The sequence below is a fragment of the Tinamus guttatus genome, unplaced genomic scaffold, assembly GCF_059628265.1.
Source record: "Tinamus guttatus ecotype Peru unplaced genomic scaffold, ASM5962826v1 Tinamus_guttatus_pri_ptg000093l, whole genome shotgun sequence".
In the NCBI taxonomy this organism is placed as follows: Eukaryota; Metazoa; Chordata; class Aves; order Tinamiformes; family Tinamidae; genus Tinamus; species Tinamus guttatus.
This window is the reverse complement of record NW_028288627.1, coordinates 1,124,046-1,141,299: the sequence shown is the minus strand read 5'-3', so window position 1 is coordinate 1,141,299 and position 17,254 is coordinate 1,124,046. Positions and strand designations below refer to the sequence as shown.

At 61.6% G+C, this 17,254-nt stretch overlaps 3 protein-coding genes across 4 annotated transcripts; 1 reads left to right on the top strand and 2 right to left on the bottom strand.

The window, feature by feature from the left end:
• The first annotated feature begins 2,153 nt into the window (after window positions 1-2,153).
• On the top strand, window positions 2,154-3,978 carry RNF26 (ring finger protein 26). The gene has a single exon (XM_010219454.2). The coding sequence runs from the start codon at window positions 2,181-2,183 to the stop codon at window positions 3,582-3,584; it is 1,404 nt and encodes a 467-aa protein (XP_010217756.2). The 5' UTR covers window positions 2,154-2,180; the 3' UTR covers window positions 3,585-3,978.
• A 5,153-nt stretch (window positions 3,979-9,131) lies between these two features.
• Window positions 9,132-10,686, bottom strand: C1QTNF5 (C1q and TNF related 5). The gene is made up of 2 exons (XM_010219433.2): window positions 10,459-10,686; window positions 9,132-9,896 (listed from the first exon to the last, which is right to left on the bottom strand). Exons 1-2 carry the CDS (start codon window positions 10,682-10,684, stop codon window positions 9,379-9,381), a joined length of 744 nt encoding a protein of 247 aa, XP_010217735.2. The 5' UTR covers window positions 10,685-10,686; the 3' UTR covers window positions 9,132-9,378.
• Window positions 10,687-13,244: 2,558 nt separating this feature from the next.
• MFRP (membrane frizzled-related protein) lies at window positions 13,245-16,893 on the bottom strand. 2 transcript variants are annotated; one of them, XM_088520590.1, is made up of 14 exons: window positions 16,807-16,893; window positions 16,616-16,728; window positions 16,528-16,529; window positions 16,284-16,400; window positions 15,833-15,994; window positions 15,506-15,749; window positions 15,300-15,430; window positions 15,094-15,219; window positions 14,876-14,961; window positions 14,586-14,734; window positions 14,347-14,477; window positions 13,861-13,995; window positions 13,536-13,663; window positions 13,245-13,469 (listed from the first exon to the last, which is right to left on the bottom strand). In XM_088520590.1, the coding sequence occupies exons 1-14, from the start codon at window positions 16,858-16,860 to the stop codon at window positions 13,245-13,247; spliced, it is 1,803 nt and encodes a 600-aa protein (XP_088376716.1). In that variant the 5' UTR covers window positions 16,861-16,893. The 2 variants fall into 2 exon arrangements, with proteins under 2 accessions (XP_088376716.1, XP_088376714.1); XM_088520588.1 differs by lacking the exon at window positions 16,528-16,529 and having other exon boundaries at window positions 14,876-14,952; window positions 16,620-16,728; window positions 16,807-16,860.
• Window positions 16,894-17,254: the final 361 nt, after the last annotated feature.

Genomic DNA, 17,254 nt, shown 5'->3' with positions numbered 1-17,254 from the left:
TGCCGCCGTTGGCAGCGAGTGGGCTGGGAGCGATGGCGCAGGGCCAGTAAGACCCACAGCCCAGAAACGCCCTTCCTGCCACAAGGGTAGCGCCAGGACAGGACGTGCCAACATGGAAAGCTGGGCCCAGGGGGAATGGGAGGAGAATGCCGGTTCGCCTAGGGCCAGCGTGTCCCCAGCATGGCTGCGGTCCCTATGCTATTAGCACCAGGGCCCCAAATAAGCCTGCAGGGCACTGCCCGGCCCGGCCAACGCAGCTGCCCCTGGCACAGCTGGGAGCGCGACGGCCCCATGCCTGGAGCTCCAGCAAGCTCGGAGACAGCTGCCCGGGACCCTCCTCGCCACCGCAGGCGCCTGTGTCACCCAGGCAGGGACCTCTGCCCTGTAGGGCCCTGGCGGAGGCTTTTCCCTCCCCGTAACCCCTGCCTCGAAGGTGCTTCGGCAGCACCGAGCCCTGGGCTCTCTCCAGCAGGTCTGCTCTCTGCAAGGCCCAGTGCAAGCCCAGATGAGCTGAGACAGTCCTCAGTGTCCTGGACTTCATCAGAGTCGCAGAAAAGCCAAGAGTCTGCAGGGCAATAAGAGACCACAGTGCTCACACTGTGCCACTGCGGCCGGACACTGCATTCACCTTGCAAGGACACTGCCCCGGCCCCGGGGAACACTGCACTGACCCTGCAAGGAGAGCACAGGTCTGCAGCCGAACCAGACCCTGCTCCAGGGAGAGACTGGGGCAAGCGGAGAGCAAAGGAGAAGTCCTGCCACAGAGGTGCAATGTGCGCTCCCTGTTTCTGCCTCTGCGCACAGGGAGGCTGCAGGGAACCAGCTCCACAGCACCGGGAAGATGATGGCAGCACCGCAGGGGCGCTGGGAGGGGGGATGCAGGCGCCTGTGCAGCCCCTCCCTGTGGCCGTGGGGAAAGAATGAATGGAGCAAACACAACCTCTATGCCCTGCCCTTTTCTCTCCTTCTTTCCTTATTTTTTTTTTTAGTAATAAGAAATCCAAACATTACCATAAATGCTCAAAGCATCTGGACCCTGTCACGTGGGTACGGGCACACGCGCGGGGCCGGAGAGGGAGCAGAGGGGAAGGGGCTGGAGGGGAGCAGCAGGACGGACGGACGGCAGGCAGGGAGATGGGCGCGCATGCAGGCGGGCACCCACACGCACGGTGGGATCCTGCAGCCCAGCCCCCAGGGCTCCTCCCTTGCAGCCAGTGTGGCGCTTTGCTCCCTGGTGACTGGCTCCCAAGGCTGTGGATATCTTTCCCATGGATCATCCTCTGCACTCACTCTCCCCTTCCTTAAAAAGCCTGAGCTCCAGGGCAGGATGTGCCTGGGCTTGTCATCACCATCAGGGTGTCGGGGCTGGACTGCTTCCCAGGGCACAGGGGAGGAGAGACGTGTGGACAGCCCAGCGCCAGCCCCAGCACCATCCACAAGGGCATGAGCTTTTTGAGGATGTTGTGTTGGGAAGTGGGGGCTGCAGAGCAAACAGTGCCCCTTACCTTCACCTAGGGTCAGGTCATATCCCAGTACTGAGCGGTGCCGCCCTGGCCCGATCCTGATCTGCACCTGCTCCTGGTGCCAGGAAACACCTGGGAACACAGGGGCTGCATCTGGCCAATCCCTGTCCCAGATGGCCGCAACGCCAAGGGTCCACATCCCCGCGCACAGCGCCCGGGCTGAGACCGCCGCACACTCACCACACATGTGGCGCCTAGCGCTGCGCCGGCCCCTTTAAATCTCACCCGCCGCCGCCGCGGCCACGCCCCCGCATCGTCCGAACCTCCCAATGGGAGGCGGGAAGAAGCGCCCGGCGCCGCTGATTGGCCGGCGGCGCGCCGCGGCCCGCGGGAAGATGGCGGCGCCCAGTGGGAGGGGGCGCGGAGCGGGTCGCGGCTGAGGCCCCGGGCGGCCCCGGGACCGGGTCCCCCCCGCCCCGCGGCCCCGCAGGCCCCTTGCTCCCCCCGCGGGTCCCCTCCCGCCCCGCGGGTCCCCTTGCTCCCCCATCTCGCGTGTCCCCGGGTCCCCCAGCGCTGCCCCGCGCCCCCTCGACGCCCTTCCCCATCCCCCGGGACCGCCGGAGCCGCCTGCCGCGCAGCCCGGCGCTCCGCTGCCCCAGATCCCCCCTGTGCTACTCGCGACCCCCTCCCCGGCAGCCGGGACCCCCGAGCCCCGCCATGGACCTGGTGTTCCTGCTGCTCCGCGGCCTGCGGCTCGCGCTGGACCTCCTGGGCTTCATGCTGGACGTCAACTTCTTCCTGGTGTCGTCGCTGGTGTCGGCGCTGCTCTGGCTGCTCGCCCTGCTCTACAGCCTGCCCAGCATGGCGGCGGCTGGTGCGCTGGCCTGCTGGAACGGGCTGCTCCTGGGTCTGGCGTCGCTGGCCGAGGCGGCCTGCGGCCTGGCGCTGGGCGTCCTGCACGGCCTCACAGGGCTGCTGCGGGGCTGCTGCGCCAGCCTGGAGGGCCTCAAGGTGCTGGGGCACCTCCTCTCCCACCTGGCGCTGCGGAGCAAGGAGTTGCTGCACCGCGGGCTCTGCAACCTGCTCGGCTCCGGGCAGAGCCTGGTGAGGCAGGTGTGCGAAGGGCTGGCCATCTGCATGAGCCTGCTGGCCTACTTGGTCAACAGCGTCATCAACATGTGCCTCATTGGCATGCAGAACCTCTTCACCCTGCTGGTGGCCCTGTGGGATTCGATCGTCAGCCCCTTCCTGAGGGTCACGGACCTGCTGGCCGCTTTCCTGGCACATATCTCCAGCAGCGCCATCGCTGTGTCCATTCTGCTGTGGTCGCCCTGCCAGCTGGCCTTCGAGATCCTGGCCTCTGTCACCGAGCTCTTGATCAACGTCTTCTTTGTGAATATCTATGGCTTGCTCTTGCTCATCCTTATTATTGTGGTCAGCACTTTTGTGTTCAACCCCGGGCTGGTGTGGACGCTGGCCAGCCATGTGCTCGGGTACCTGAACACGCTGCCTCCCTACCACCGCCTGCAGAGGGATGCGTGGCGGCTCTACCAGGTGGCGGTCCTCACGCTGGGCATGGTCATGACCTCCCAGGCCTGGCGCAGGCTGGTGGACTGGAGTCTCCAGGTGTCCAACTGGAGCAGAGGAGGCAGAACGATGAACCGGGAGAGCAGCCAGCGAGAGGCAGCCGTGCCCGTCCCGAGACCGGCGGCTCCGGGCAGGGCCGCGCTGGCACCGGCAGAGCAGGGGGACGTGGAGCAGGTACCGCACGCGCGTCCAGCTCTGAATCGAGGCGCTGTTACAGGGCAGCGTGTCCAGCCAGCCAGGGAAGAACCGGGCACCTCCTGGGCGCAACCTCCGAGGAGAGAGCAGCTGAATGCAGCGGCTGGGGATGGTGACGCTGCTCCGGACAATGATCCCTGGATGCTTCTGAAGGAACAAGAAGAACGGAAGAAATGTGTCATCTGTCAAGACCAAACCAAGACAGTCCTGCTGCTGCCCTGCAGGCACCTGTGCCTGTGCCAGGAGTGCACGGAAGTCTTGCTGCAGCAGGCCATCTACCAGCGCAACTGCCCTCTGTGTCGCCAGATGATCCTGCAGACGCTCAACGTGTACTTGTGAACCCAGGAGCAAGTACCTTGGGTGTTTTTTCGACAAGGTCAAGGACCATCCCTGTTGCTGCCTGTTGTCCGGAAGCAGTATCGCTCTTCCCAGCACTGCCTCGAGTTTTCCAAAGAGCTAAGAATGGTGCTGGGAGGGGAAGAGGCTGTTGGAGTATCTGTTAACCACACTTGTAATGTAACTAGCCTATGGCTGTCGCTAACAAGCACAATGGCTGATCTCTGCAGCAGGCCAAAAGAGCTACCTTTTTCTGTTGACATTTGCTGTTCCATGGCTTATTGCCTTGAGCTTACAGCAGCTTGATATCAAAAGCTGATACCATATCAGAAAGATGCTCTGGTTCCTCCTAGCCAAAACTAATGGAAAGATTAGAAGTTGTGCCCTTCTGGGAATCAGAAGGCAAAGGCAGGTTTTGCTATCAAGGTTTGGCCAGGAGCTGCCTCAAAACTGTTTGGCAGACTCCATTCAAACTGCCCTTCCCACTAAGCCAACTGCCACGGAACGGAGAAATGTGCCCCTTTTGGGAGGCCCTTAAGCAAGCCATAAGCCCACCCTAGTTTTTAGGCTTCACTACCAAAGCCCCGAGTTTGGCTCCCAACTTGAAAACAGCAGGATTTCTAGTGCCACAGCCATACTTCACTGCCCTGGCCGCTATGGCTTTGGCTTTTGATCTTTCCCATGTTGGGAGAGTGAGGAGCCTCGGAGAAGGCAGGCTCCCTGCAGAGCTCGGTTTCGCAGCTACTGCTGTGCGTCACCTATGCTAGAACAAGAAGCACATACCAGGTTATTCACCTGTGGGGCTGGGGGTTAGTCCTTCTGCAGAGCTGTTGGCACAGCCCTGCCTCACCTCAGCAGAAGCAGTGCACATCTGAGCTAACGCTGGAGAATCCTCCCTAGATAATATGCATTTTATATAGCCCACTCCCCGGGCTTGGGCTGACAAAGCTTGCTGTGCCCCAGGCAGGGCTGGCTAGAGCGAGCGACTGCCTGGGAGGAGAGGGTCACCCCAATCCTCCTGGGAACACTGAAACATTCCAGCTGCCAGTACAAGTGCTGCACGTCCGTGCTGTGGATCTGCAGCGGTACCAGGACCACAGCTGTACTTGATTAGAGCAAAGTTCTACTGCTGTTCTATCTTGCTGCCTGTCTGAAATGTGAAAAGCAACTAATTTTACTTAAAAACGTCCCCAGAAATCAAACCATGCCATCCACTACTGGCTGGAATGAGCTGAGGTGGCTCATCCCAGCTCAGTCTACCAGCACCATTCCAAGAAATTACTGGGCTCCAAGGGGGCCCTGCACTAAAAAGCTTTCCCTTTCCCAGCTGCTTGCCTGGGCTCAGCCAGAGCCAATTTCAGCTGGAGCACTAAAATTGGAAAGAGCCTCCACTCTAGAGCACAAGCCAAGAGCCTGCAGGCGGCTGGTGTGGTTTCCTCACTGCTCCTGTTAACTGAGAAGTGGTCCAAGTTCAAGAGAAGGCAGCAACATGGCCAGGCCAGGGTGGGGGATGCCTCCTCACTGCAGGCGTGACCTGTGACAAAGACAAGATATGATCTCGGCCCCAGCAACTCCTCCTGTGGCTGGGGTGGCCGAGCCCCCACAGGAGCGAGCACAACCCCATGGCCGCCTTCTTTGGGGATCCTGACCCAGCCTGTCCCAGCTAGTGCGGGGATCCTACCTCAAGAGGAGCCGGGCAGCCGAGCCCTACCTGCTGGGTGCGTTTGGGGACACCTAGAAGTGCTGGCCATGCTCCCGGCTGCAGGCAGAAGCCTTTGGTTGGGGGGGCAGCTTGAGGATGCTGACACAGAGGGGTCCCCATGTACGTTTTGGGGAAGGGAAGGACACCTTTGCAGGACTGCAGTTTCCCCCCTCAAGCCCTGTTTCTATTGTAGCAGTCACGCTTTTCCGTTTGCTGTTAATAAACAGAGAGAGAAAGCTTTGCCTTAAGGTTAACTCTTTGCACTATGGACTAGACACTGGGCAGATTAAAGTCTCCTTTCCCACGAACTGCCTGCTGCCTCGTTCTTGCCCCAAGTGTTTTCTCTGGTGCTGTGGGGTTTCACCTCTGCTCATCCCTGTGCTCCAAGTGGCTCTGCTGCAGACGAAACCAATTGCTTCCTCACAAGCGGTTGCAGCTGGAAGATCAACAAAACCTGCAAACTCATGGGTACATGCCCGTGCTGCCCCTGTCCCCAAAAAGCACTGCTGTGCGCAGTGGTGAGGAAGCCCAGAGCCAGGTTGCTACGCAGGAGAGGACTTGCCACCTGGCAGGGGTGGAATGAGTGAGTGCAGCCGCTGTCTGCAGCCAGGGTCGGGGGGCTCCTGAGGCCCTGGCCCTTGTCCTGCCATCCTGCAGTAGGAGGAGGTGGTTGGGAATGTGCCATGCCAGGGGACAGGGAGCGTAGCTCACCACGCCGCTATCTGCACTGCACAGCAAATCCCACTGTCAAATCCTGAATGTCCTAAATGGATACAGAGGAGTCCTAAAATTGTATTCAAATAAAGGGAGAGTCCACCAGGGCATACCCCTGGGGGATCTCAAATTACAGAAGGGCGCAGCCTCCTTTTATCCTAATTTTCTGACCGACATAGGCCCTCTCCTTTTCCCCATTGGCTAAGGTACTCAGAAGTTACAGACTTCTCAGCCTGCCTAAGATATATTGCTTCTTGATATGTTCCCCCTCTCTGGTCTGTCATTTGTTGATAAGGAGCACTTTGCCCCGCTCCTGTTTTCCCCCAGGTGCAGTCATCTGCCCACTTTCGTATGCACAGCACAACCTCCCTGCCTGTACTCCCTAGTCCTGCTCACTAAAGGTTGTGGAGCAGCTCCCCTAGTTGTAAGGATACAGGCTCCTTTTTCTGCTCAGCACCTTGCACTGAGATAGGGCTGGTGCTGCAGCCATCTCTGTGCCCAGGAGCGGGCAGAGCAGCTGCAGCAGCTCTCACTGCCCACGGGTCCCAGGCTCCACTCCTGCCTTCTGCCACATCAAGCTGTTTTGCAAGGAGCTGGGAAGCACCGGCTGCTTCACAGAGGAGTTTGTGCATGTTGCCTTTCCCCTGCACAGGGACTGTACCTCTCTCCGACAGACCAAAGAGCTAAGTCTTTCCAGAGCTGGCAATCCCTGGGGCTGAGAGCAGGAGAGTTGAGATTTCCCAGGCTGGCAGGGACACATACGGGTAAGCATAATCCCATCTCCCACATGCCTGCAGCATCTTGATGCCCTGCTGCTTGTAACAGAAGGTATTGGCAGCATTTGAAGTACTAGGAGGGGTGGAGCAGCAGGCATTACAGGGCTCAGCTGTGCTGCGCTCCAGGTGAGCAGCTGCATTTGCTGCAGGATGAATTATCCCCTGGCTGTTATTTGAAATCTTGGCAGGTTGCTGTATGCTATTAAGCACCCTTGCCTTCGCCAGCATCGTTGCAAATCACTTGGAAAATGCTTCTCAACCCAGACGGCCAGGAGCCCTCCCCCATCCTTCCCCCAAATCACCTCTTTGCCGAGTCATGTTGGGTAACCGGGTAATTTTATTAGGATCCTCTCATGTCCTGACTGAAAACCACAGCAAGAAGAGGAGGGACTGCTGGGAAGTTGGAAAGGTGCAGACATCTGCAGAGGATGCACTGCCTGGCACTGTCCGTGCAGAGAAAGCAGGGTCATCCTGGCAGGTACTTGCCCCATGGTGGCAGGCACCTCCTGCCCCTCTGCTCCAGGCAGTAGAAGCTGCGAAGCTGCCCTGGGACACGTGAACTGAGTAGGCCGGTCTCAGCCACGCACGATGCTAGTGCTCTTGCCCTGCTGCAGTCCTTCTGCCAGGAGGAAGGAGCGGCTGCTGCTTGGCTGCTCCATTTCAGGAGCATGGGGCTGGCGCTGACTGGAGGCTGCTGCAGCCGGAGCCCCCCATGGCTGGGGAAGCAGCCGGGATGTCTTTGTCAGCCCGATGTAATGAGCTGCCGTGCAGGGACAATGGCCATGGCCCGCCTGTCAGTGGGGAGCTGGCGGGACAGACGGTCACTGCAGACGCACGGCAGGCTGCGGCTGGGCGCAGCAGGGCGAGCAGCTAACGCCACCAGGGCAAGGAGCAGGCTGCCATCGGCCGATGAGCCGCGGGGGCCTTTGGGCTGCTCCCGGCACCGGCCTGGCTCCCTCATTATCTCTGCATGCTGCCTGCATGGGGGTGCGCCTGGCCCCGCCCCACACCTCGCTGGCTTCCCTCCCGAAATGTTGTTTTCTTCCTTGCAGAATAAACCGCGCCTGCCTCCCATCTGCGCCGCTGCGCTTGCCCCTGGGCGGCTCTGCTTACAGAAAAGGCCGGCTCCAACCTAAACAGATGCTTCCGCTGTAAGCTAATCCTGCCACCGATGCCGCCGGGATGGGGAGGCCGCAGGGCTGCTGTGCGACACTCCACAGCAGTGAGTCCTCACCGAATCCTGGGTGACCTCGGGGGTCCCCCTCATCCTCTGCAGCTAGGCGACCATTTCGGGAGGTCCTGGCCCCAGGCAGGGGTGCAGAGCCACAAGCTGCTGCCCAGGGCAGGCAGCAGGGCCAGGGGCACTTGTTCACCTTGGAGGAGGGTGGCCAAGCTCCTGCAGCCGTCTGTCTGTCCACAAAAGCAGGGGACAGCTCAGCCCAGCTGCCACCCCTCGGCCAGGCAGCGCAGTCATCCATGACCCGCTGCAACTGCAGTGCTGACCCTCAGCCAAAAGACCCTCCCGGCTTAACTCCACAGGGACCTATTTTGGGCAGGAATGAGGAAGCTCTTCATTCCCTTGCTAAAAATAGGGACCTTTCTTGGAGCGGGGTCACGGCATTCACCCTCGCGAGCAGGACTGGGAAGGAAACGAGGAACTGGGGCCCCGCAAATCCCTGGCTTTCCCCGCGGAGAGCCCTGGCATGGCCGGTCCCAAAGGGTGGCCCTCATGGAGATGTGCCCCTTGCACACGTCAGGATGCTGGGACATGGCTAGGCCTTGTCCTCATGGAGCTAGTAGCCTGCTCCCTCCCCACGGTGGCATCTCCCCATGGCAGCGGTGGCCTTGGCTTTGCCAGTGTCCCCAAGGAGGGGGTGGCCGGGAAGGCGCAAGGAGGGGAGGTGGGATGTGGCATGAGCCTAACCAAGCAACTCCAACACCTCCATCTAGTGGCTTCTCTCTGGCTCTGCGAGTGGCCCAGGCCACCCTGTCCCTTACCTGTCCCCTGTCCTTAGGGCCTCCGTGCAAGCTAGCCCCAGCTCACCCCCCAGCCCCCAGCACCCGCAGGGTTGCAGCAACCTCCGAGCAGCTCCCTGGGTGGGAGCGGAGCACATGGCCCTGCACTGGTGCGTGCACGGGACAGGAAGGCACAGGCAGCACCTGCTCAGCTGAGCACCCCTTTATTGAGGGCTGAAGGAGGAGGAGGTGGGAGGGATGGGAGCCAGGCCCTGGGAGACACTGAGCCCGGGCTGAGCTGGAGCACAGCAGGACAAGCCCCTCGCTGGCTGCATGGTCTGGGCAGCTGGCCCAGCACCATGGGGACTGCTGCAGGTTTCGGGGAGTAACATAAGACATCCAGGTTATGGGGAGCCCTAGGGCCCCCGAGATAAGATAATACTTTGCTTGGATACAGCGCTGCTGGAGTGACTGTCCCGCCACCGCCACCAGGGCGACTGAGGCTCCGCATCTCTGCCCCAGGCTGGGTGGCCGAGCGGAGCTGGGGCAGGGACCCTGGGATCCTGCTCCCCTGCTGTAACATGGGCCGAGGCCGAGCCCTGGTTTTCAGCACAGCAGCAGGGGAAGGGCACACGCACGGGATGCAGGCTCATGCGAAGACAGCCGAGTTTTGCCAGTAGGAGTAGACAAGGAATCCGGTGAAGGTGCTATCTGTCTTGACGCTGGCGTAGAAGCCGATGTAGTCCCCGACGCCCACCTGCACCCACACCTCATCCTCGGGCTCGAGGCGGACCAGGGCGCCCCCCGAGAGCGATGTGGGCTTCGGCCAATTCCCGTAGTACTGGAAGAAGGAGGCCACGGACTGGCCATTCTTCATGATGTCAAACTGGAGGCTGGCACGGTAGACGGTGGCGTGCACAGCGAAGTAGTAGAGGCCGGGCACCTCACAGGTGAACTTGCCTGTGGCGGGGTCATAGTGGCCCTGCTCGTTGATGAGCACCACGTCGAAGCGGATGGGCTGGTCGGCCAGTGGCGGGCTGCGCGACTCGGAGCGCTTGGCGCTGAAGGCCGATCGAGGGGCCACTGCACACTCGCCCTGTGCACCCTTCTCACCGTGCAGGCCGTCCACGCCGGGGCTCCCCACCTCCCCGCGGGGGCCGGGGGGTCCTGGAGCCAGAGGCGAGGGAGAGCATCAGCACTGAGCTTTGGGCGACCACACTCCCCTGCCCAGCAGCCCGGCCCTGGTCTTGTACAGGAGCATGTGGGGAAGCCCTGTGAGTGCCGCGCACCCTATGCCACATCTCTAGGGAGGGGAGGTCACCAATATGTGTGACGTGGGTGCTGGATATCACCACGACCCGAGAAAGGGGTTAAAGCAGGAGGGAACCAGGGGCACGTGCTGTCTGGGAAGCACGATGGGAATGGCAAGGTGACGAGAGGCCCAGGAAGGTGAGGGAGGTCCCAAAGAGAGCAGGTGCTGAAGTCAGATCTGGGCAGGAGAGGTGGCTGACAGAGATGGGGAGAAATGCAGAAACCCCCATGGGCATTTCTGCAGGCAGGATTGGAGAGAGGCAGTGGTATGAAATGGGCACGTTTGTGGGAGCAGGACCCAAAAGCTTGGATTTTCCTCTCAGTTTGTCAGCGTGGGACTGTGTATGTCTAGCTGTGCCAGCATCTGGCCCAGGCAAAGCAAATTCCCCCTTCTGAGCCCAGATGACCCCTTCCTTACCAGGAGGACCCATCTCGCCCTTCTCGCCTGGTATCCCCATTGCCCCGTCCCGGCCATCTCGTCCATCTCTGCCTGGCAGCCCCTGGCCCCCGTGCAGGCCTGGGGTGCCTGGGATGCCTGGCTGTCCTGAGCAGAGCCTGGGGATTTTGTTGTCTTCGATCTGGGAAGAGTTGGCGATGAACCCAAGGAGGTAGAGTAGGAAGAGCTGCTTCATCTTGTCGACCATACAGGGGCTGGAAGGAGAGCAGAGAGGCTAACGGCTCTGCAGACCCCCGTGACGAGGCCTGGGAAAGGGGCTGGCAGTGCCTGGCAGGGTTTGGGGACAGGGAACTAGCTGCACCAGCATGTAGCTCCTTCCCTTCTTTCCCCCTTGCCTTTCAGTGGCATCCCGTGACATGGCCTAGGTGCTATCAACTCCACCTGCTGCAGCATCCCTTGTGTCTGCCTGTGCTGTGGCACTGTCCTGCAGCCCTTCAGGACATTCTGCACCTCGCGGGGCTATCCTGAAACCTGCTGAGTCATCCTGCACCCCAAGAGCTCTCTGCCCTGGACTGGCCATGGGATGGCTCATAGCAAGGCTGCACACACACACGCTGGGGCGCACGAGGCCACTGCACTGCAAAGGGGGGGCTGCGCGCTGCAAAGCAGGCAGTGTGTGCCCGCAGGGCCGTGCGTGGCACGAAGTTTTTGCCACTGGGCGGCGGCGCCGGGCCGCAGCGCGGCCCTGCTCTTGGCAACACCGCAGCGCCGGCGCCTCCCCCGCGCACCCAGCCGCAGGCCATCTCCTGGGGGCCGGAGCATCCCGCAGAGCGCAGGCCGTGCCAGGGACCACTGCGCTGCACGGCTGCCCCCAGCGGTGCCGGCGCAGAGACAGCCGAGCCCCGGGGCCGGCGCTGGCCCCCTCCCCAAGGCCTTGGCCTGGCAGAGCCTCTCTCTTCCCCGTCCTGGACGTGACGGCGGAGGCAAAGAGGAAAAGGAGGAGAAAAGAGTCTCTCCTCCGCCCAGGAGCTGGAGCCGGGACCCCAGTTCTCCCTGAGTTGGGGCCAGCCCCAGATCCCTGGCACAGAGGATATGGAGCTGGTTCTCCCTACTCACCGCGATCCCAGTTCCTCTGGTCCCGGCACCTCACTCCTCTCCAGCTCTGAAGGGCTCTTCCTGACCACTTCGCTCTGACGAAGGCCCTAGGAAAGGCAGCCTCTCCACCCCCCCTCCTCCTCATGTCTCTCCTCCCAAACTCCAGAGGAAATCAGGGGCCTTGGGAGCCAAAAGCTACAAGACAAGAGGAAAAAAGAAAAATAATCCTGTGGTGTCAGAAGTGCTGTAACCAGGGGGAGGGAGAGCGAGACAAACAGTCTATCAGAGGGAGGATGTTGTAGGATGAAAAACACCTCTGTAAAGCACATCTGGACACCCAAGCAGGAGGATGCAGGGAGGGGAAAAAAAGAAAAAAACACAAGCCACCATGTGAAGGAGAGAAAAAGGAAACAAGAAGGAGGGACACCCTGTAAACTAAAGAGGAAGAGGCACAAGCTGCTCTCCATCTCCCCAAGGGCAATTTGGGCATCTCCAGCCCTGCAAATGCATGGTTTGAGAGCTGCAAGAAGAGTGTGGGGGGTCCAGAGCAGAGCTGGGGTCTGAGCAGGCAGTGAGGGGCCAGGCAGCTGCAGATAAATGCGGATGTAAGCAAAGCAAAGTCGGGGCCATGCCAGAAGGAAGCCCAGCCCCAGAGGGGCTGCAGGGCACATGGCAGGGCTGGGACGATGCCGGGCTTTTGCAGGCGCTCCCAGCTCCCAGCCTTTAACTCGTTCCAGCGCCGAGTGCATCCAAGGGACAACATCAGGCGCTGAGTGGTCGGGGGTTACCCGTGGCCAGGGGAGTCCCCCTTTCCTGCAGCCAACTCTGGAAGCAGCCAGGACGTACAGCAGGATGAGCCCTCCGTGCCTGATGCCAGGGTATGGCTGTGCTGTGCTGGCTGCCAGGGCAGAGTGGTAGTGATCCGAGCAAGCTCCTTTTCCCATTCATTACGCTCAGCTGTGCAGGGCCAGGCAGGAGCCTTTCCCACGCGCCCGGGGCCAGGGGCAGGCAGAGGGCAGTAGGAACCATGCCGGCAGTGCTGGCTTCCTCCCTGCACAGGGCGCTTGCCGTGTTGTGGGTGACATTGCGCACGGCCCTGGATGCTCCAGATGCCCACAGCTACTCCTGTCTCCAAGGTGTAAAGAGGCTGTTGTTTTTGGCCAGCTGGGTGCTGGTTTGTGGGCATAGGATGTTGCCAGGCCTGTGGCCAGCCACGCTGACAGGCGCCAGCACGGCCAGCAGCAGCGCCATAGACTGTGCCGGGACTGGACCATCTCCCAGCCACCACTCAGACCTGCTCCGAGCCCCATACACCCCTCAGGGCAGTGCAAGACCCTTGGCCCATCTGTGTCACAGCCACCCACAACAGGGGCTGTCTCCCTGTCCCGTTGTTGCTGCCCAGATTTCCCCACAAGTCCTGGCTTCCTACTTTGGCCAGTGTCTCATTTTCCCCACTCCCCAAGGCAGGACCCACACACAGACCCTCCTCAAATGAGCTGCTGGACCCGCAGGGTTTGTCAACTGCTCCTGCTGTTTAATCTGCCCAGCTCCCACCACGAGCAGAGTCTCTGCAGCACCGTGCTGCTCATAGGGTTGTGCTGGTGCCACCTTAGCAGCTGCCTCTTTACAACTGGTGGAGGATGGGAGAGTTTTCGGGGGCAGGAGCAGCTCTGAGCAGCCTGCTTCAGGCCCGCTCCCCTCCTTGGTGTGCCTCAGGGCTGGAAGCACTCCACAGGGTCGCTGGAATCAGGCAGGATGTTGCAGTTGATGGGCCAGAGGATACCGAGGAGGCCGAGGGACTGCTGGCACCGCTGCTCGGCGGACAGGCACACGGTGCGGCAGGGCTGCAGGACGCCACCGTCTGGTGTACACTTGGGCACGAAGAGGCTGCAGATGAAGGGGCGGAGGTGCTGGTAGCACGCGAGCTCCATGAGCGTCTGCAGGAGAGCAGCCATGAGCACAGTGGGGTGGCAGGACCCCCGTGCCCGGCCCCAGCCCCTCACCTGGTAGTCCTGCAGCACCTCGGCAGCTCCCGCCTGGTCGGGGATCGCCAGCCAGATGTTGGGGAAAGATGTGGTATTATAGCTCAGGCCCAGGCACATCTCCACCTCCAAGGGCTCACAGACAGACCCTGCCAGGGTGAGAGGGGCTTCACGTCTTGTGGGTGGAGTGGTGCCCAGTGCATGTGCTACAGGTCCTGGGCTTGGCCAGGTTCACCCCCATTTGGTGCGAAACAGCCTGGGAGCAATGGGGGCTGCAGAGGGGCACCCCCGGGGGCAGAGCAGCATCATGCACCAGTGACCAGTCGTCCTGGGGACTGGCACTCACCAAAGGCTGGATAGGACATGCCAGTGCAGTTCAGCTCGTCGGTGCCGTCAGGGCAGTCGTGCCAGCCATCACACACGGATTCCAGCACCCGGCACTCACCGTTCCCGCAGGAGAACTCTGCCGGGCTGCAGGTCTCTGCCAGGAGAGGGCCCAGCACGGTGCCCAGCGGAGAGCAGAGTTAGCCCGTTCCCCTGCTGGCCACCTGTTCCACACATTCACCTTTGCAGGGGATCCCGAATTCCCATGAGGGTGAAAGTTCCCGCCTGCATGCAGGTCTGCGGAGGCAGTGAGACAGGACACCCACGGTGCCCATGTCCCCCATAGCTAGGACTAGGGTAATTTTGTTGGAAAGATTGCTCTGGAGGTCTCTACCCCAGATAAAGCCTCTAGCCTTAGACACGTTGCCCAGGACTTCATCTAGGCTGAGAGCCATCAAGGATGAAGACAACCTTCCCAGCCAACCCACTTCTCAGCTGGGCTACCTACTCTCTGTGGCATTGCGGGCTTGATAGGTGGCAAAGAAGCCGTCATCTGCCACCCCCTCGTCTGCCACGAAGAGGACAGTCATGACGTGCCGCGAGGAGGTCAGGACGGGTGGCAACTGGTGGCCACAGAACCTGAGGAGGACGGGGAGTGAGGGATACTCAGGGCAGCCAGTGGACCCCAAAGCTGCCATCCCCACTCTGTCGTTCTGTTCTGTGCCTCAGTTTTCCCTGTGCCCATACCTGCCCATGAGGCTAGGGGCCCCAGTGCCTGCACTGTCATGCACCTCCACGAAGTCAAAGCTGCAGTCCTCGTGCGGCTCCAGGCTGAAGTTGTGGAAGTGCAGGTCGATGATGTGGCCCAGGGGCACTGAGATCTGCCAGAGACAGAGCTGCAGGGCAGGAGGCAGCCCACGAGACCCATGAAGGCGGGCAGGGACACCCCTGGCTCCCCTCGCCACGTGGTGGGAGGCTGCCTTCATCCCAGCATTGCCCTCCTCCTCCTCTCCCTGCATCAGCACCCCTGCTCTCACCTGCTGGTGTGGGTATGGCTGGGGATGGCTGGGAGTGGAGAAATGTCCCTCCAAGGTAGTCAGTGGCCCCCCGCACTCTGGAGGGAACACACACACCAGGTCACCCTCTGCCCCTGCAACCTTTCCCTTCACCCCTTCTTTACTTCCCCACACTGAGCCATTGAGCCAGGGTTGCAGGGCACAGGGTGCAGTGGGTACAGGGAATGAGGGCAGCCAACCCTTGTGCTTCAGGCTGCAGTTGGCCTCATCGCTCCGGTCGGCGCAGTCGTGGAAGCCGTCGCACACGAATCCCAGCTGCAGGCAGAGCCCTTGGTCGCAGAAATGCTCATCCCAGGCGCAGCTCTCTGCAGGGAACACATGTGGACAGGCTGGCAGCGGCACCCTGAGGGGGGACCCCTGTGCTGGCACCCATGGCGTTACCCACTCTCACTGGGGGCTACGGCACGGTAGCGGGCACTGAAGCCTGGAGCACCCACACTGCTGTCGGAGACGAAGGTGACCCGCAGCTGGTTGGAATCGGTGTTGAAGGTCGGGGGGGCCACGGTGCCACAAAACCTGGGTGCGTGGAGATGAGGGAAGCTGGTACCCCCAGAGTACGCCCATCCCTCTGCTCCTGCAGCCTCTGCCTACCTGGCCATGCCACCCCGAGCTGGGGCACCAGAGCTACCATCTGCCGACGGCTCCTCGTAGAGCTCCAGGCGGTCGAAGAGGCAGGACGCTGTGCCCTCCACACTGAACGCCTCCACCTGCAGCTGGATGCCCAGGCCCGGCGCCACCTCAATGCGCCAGACACACAGGGCGTTGGGCGGGTAGGGCGACGGGTAGTTGGGCGAACTGAAGGTGCCCTCGGGACCCCTCAGGGTCCCACCACAACCTGCACAGGCAACATGGCCAGGCGGTGAGGCGGCATCCCTGGTGTCCCCCCACAACGCTGCTGCCCCACAACTGGTGACTTACCCGGTGTTGGCGTGCCAGCCGCAGGTGGCTGGCTCTGGGCTGGGATGGCTGCTGCATCAGGGGCTGTGGGGTCCCGGTGGGTGGGTGCTGTGGTGGTGTTGGCAATGCTGCGGGCGGGTAAAGCAGCAGGCGGGGAGCCAGGCAGCTGCGGGGACTTGAACTCTGCTCCGAGCAGGAAGAGCAGTGGGATGGGGTTTAGAAACCCCACTGTCTGCTGCTCTGTGTACATGGAGCCCGGGGGACCTCACGCCACTGCCCATAGCATCCCGCGTGGAGCCTAGATCCCTCTATCCATGGCAGGCGGATCCTGGGAGACCCCACAGAGCCGTGCACTTGCTGCCCCACATCCCAGGCCTGGCTCAGCCCTCCCTCCCCACATTCCCCCTTGTATCTGTCCCCGCCTGCCCTGTCCCTGCCGTGGTGGCACAGGCCTCGCCAGCCCAGCACTCACGGTGGATGACGATGCCCAACAGAAGGGCGATGAGGAAGAGGAGCAAGGCGCTCATCAGTGCCACACAGAGCCAGGTGAACCTGCAGTCAGACCGGTACTGGCCCCAGTGCCGCTGGCCTGCAGGAGGGTGGGCAAAGCAGATGCCCAAACAGCAGCATGCAGCTTAGCCGTGCCTGGATCCACCACCTGCCTGCGTGGCAGGCTGAGCATGCCACAGCCACTCATCCCGAAGGTGTTGCAGGACCCCTAAGCTGCCCCACACCCTGGCAGTGAACTCTCTCTGCCCCTAGGACCTGCTGGCACAGTGCTACCATGGACATGGGTGTGCATACAAACCCTCAGGGTGGTCCCGAGGCAATTCCTCCTCCTCTCCATGGGGTGGGTGCTCAGCAAGTGACGCTGCTGGAGTCTCCTTGCCCTCAAAGACAGGGTTGCAGAACTCGGTCTGCAAGAGAGCGATGGCACTATGGGGATTTGGGGGGCACCCCCACTGTGGCCATGTTAGCCTGCCCCCCCTCCTTACCTTGCTGCAGTCCAGCGCCTCGGGGCACAGCGTGATCTCCTCAAAGTCTCTCATGGCCACAGGCGAGTCCTGTTGCCACCTGGTTAAAAGCCTTCTCAGTGCAAGCTGCTGCCCAGCACGGACACTGGCCCCACTAGCCCCTCACCCTTGGCTGCCATCAGTCTTTCGAGGGTCCCTGTGTCCAGGGAGGGATGCAGGTGGCTCTGGCTGGGCCTACGTACCTGGCCGCCCCTGCCTGTGCTGGGACCAGACAGCCATGCCTGTGGGCAAACTTGTGGGAAGAGAGCAGCTCCAGAGGGCCCCTCCGCCGGCCCCTTCCCTCATGGCCCGGTTAATCCAACTCAGCTGAGGATGCCGAGTTCTGACCCTGGCACAGGGAGCCAGCGTCTTAAAGGGGAAGGCATGCTTGCACCAGCAGCAACGGGATCCTTGTGGGATGCTGTGTGAG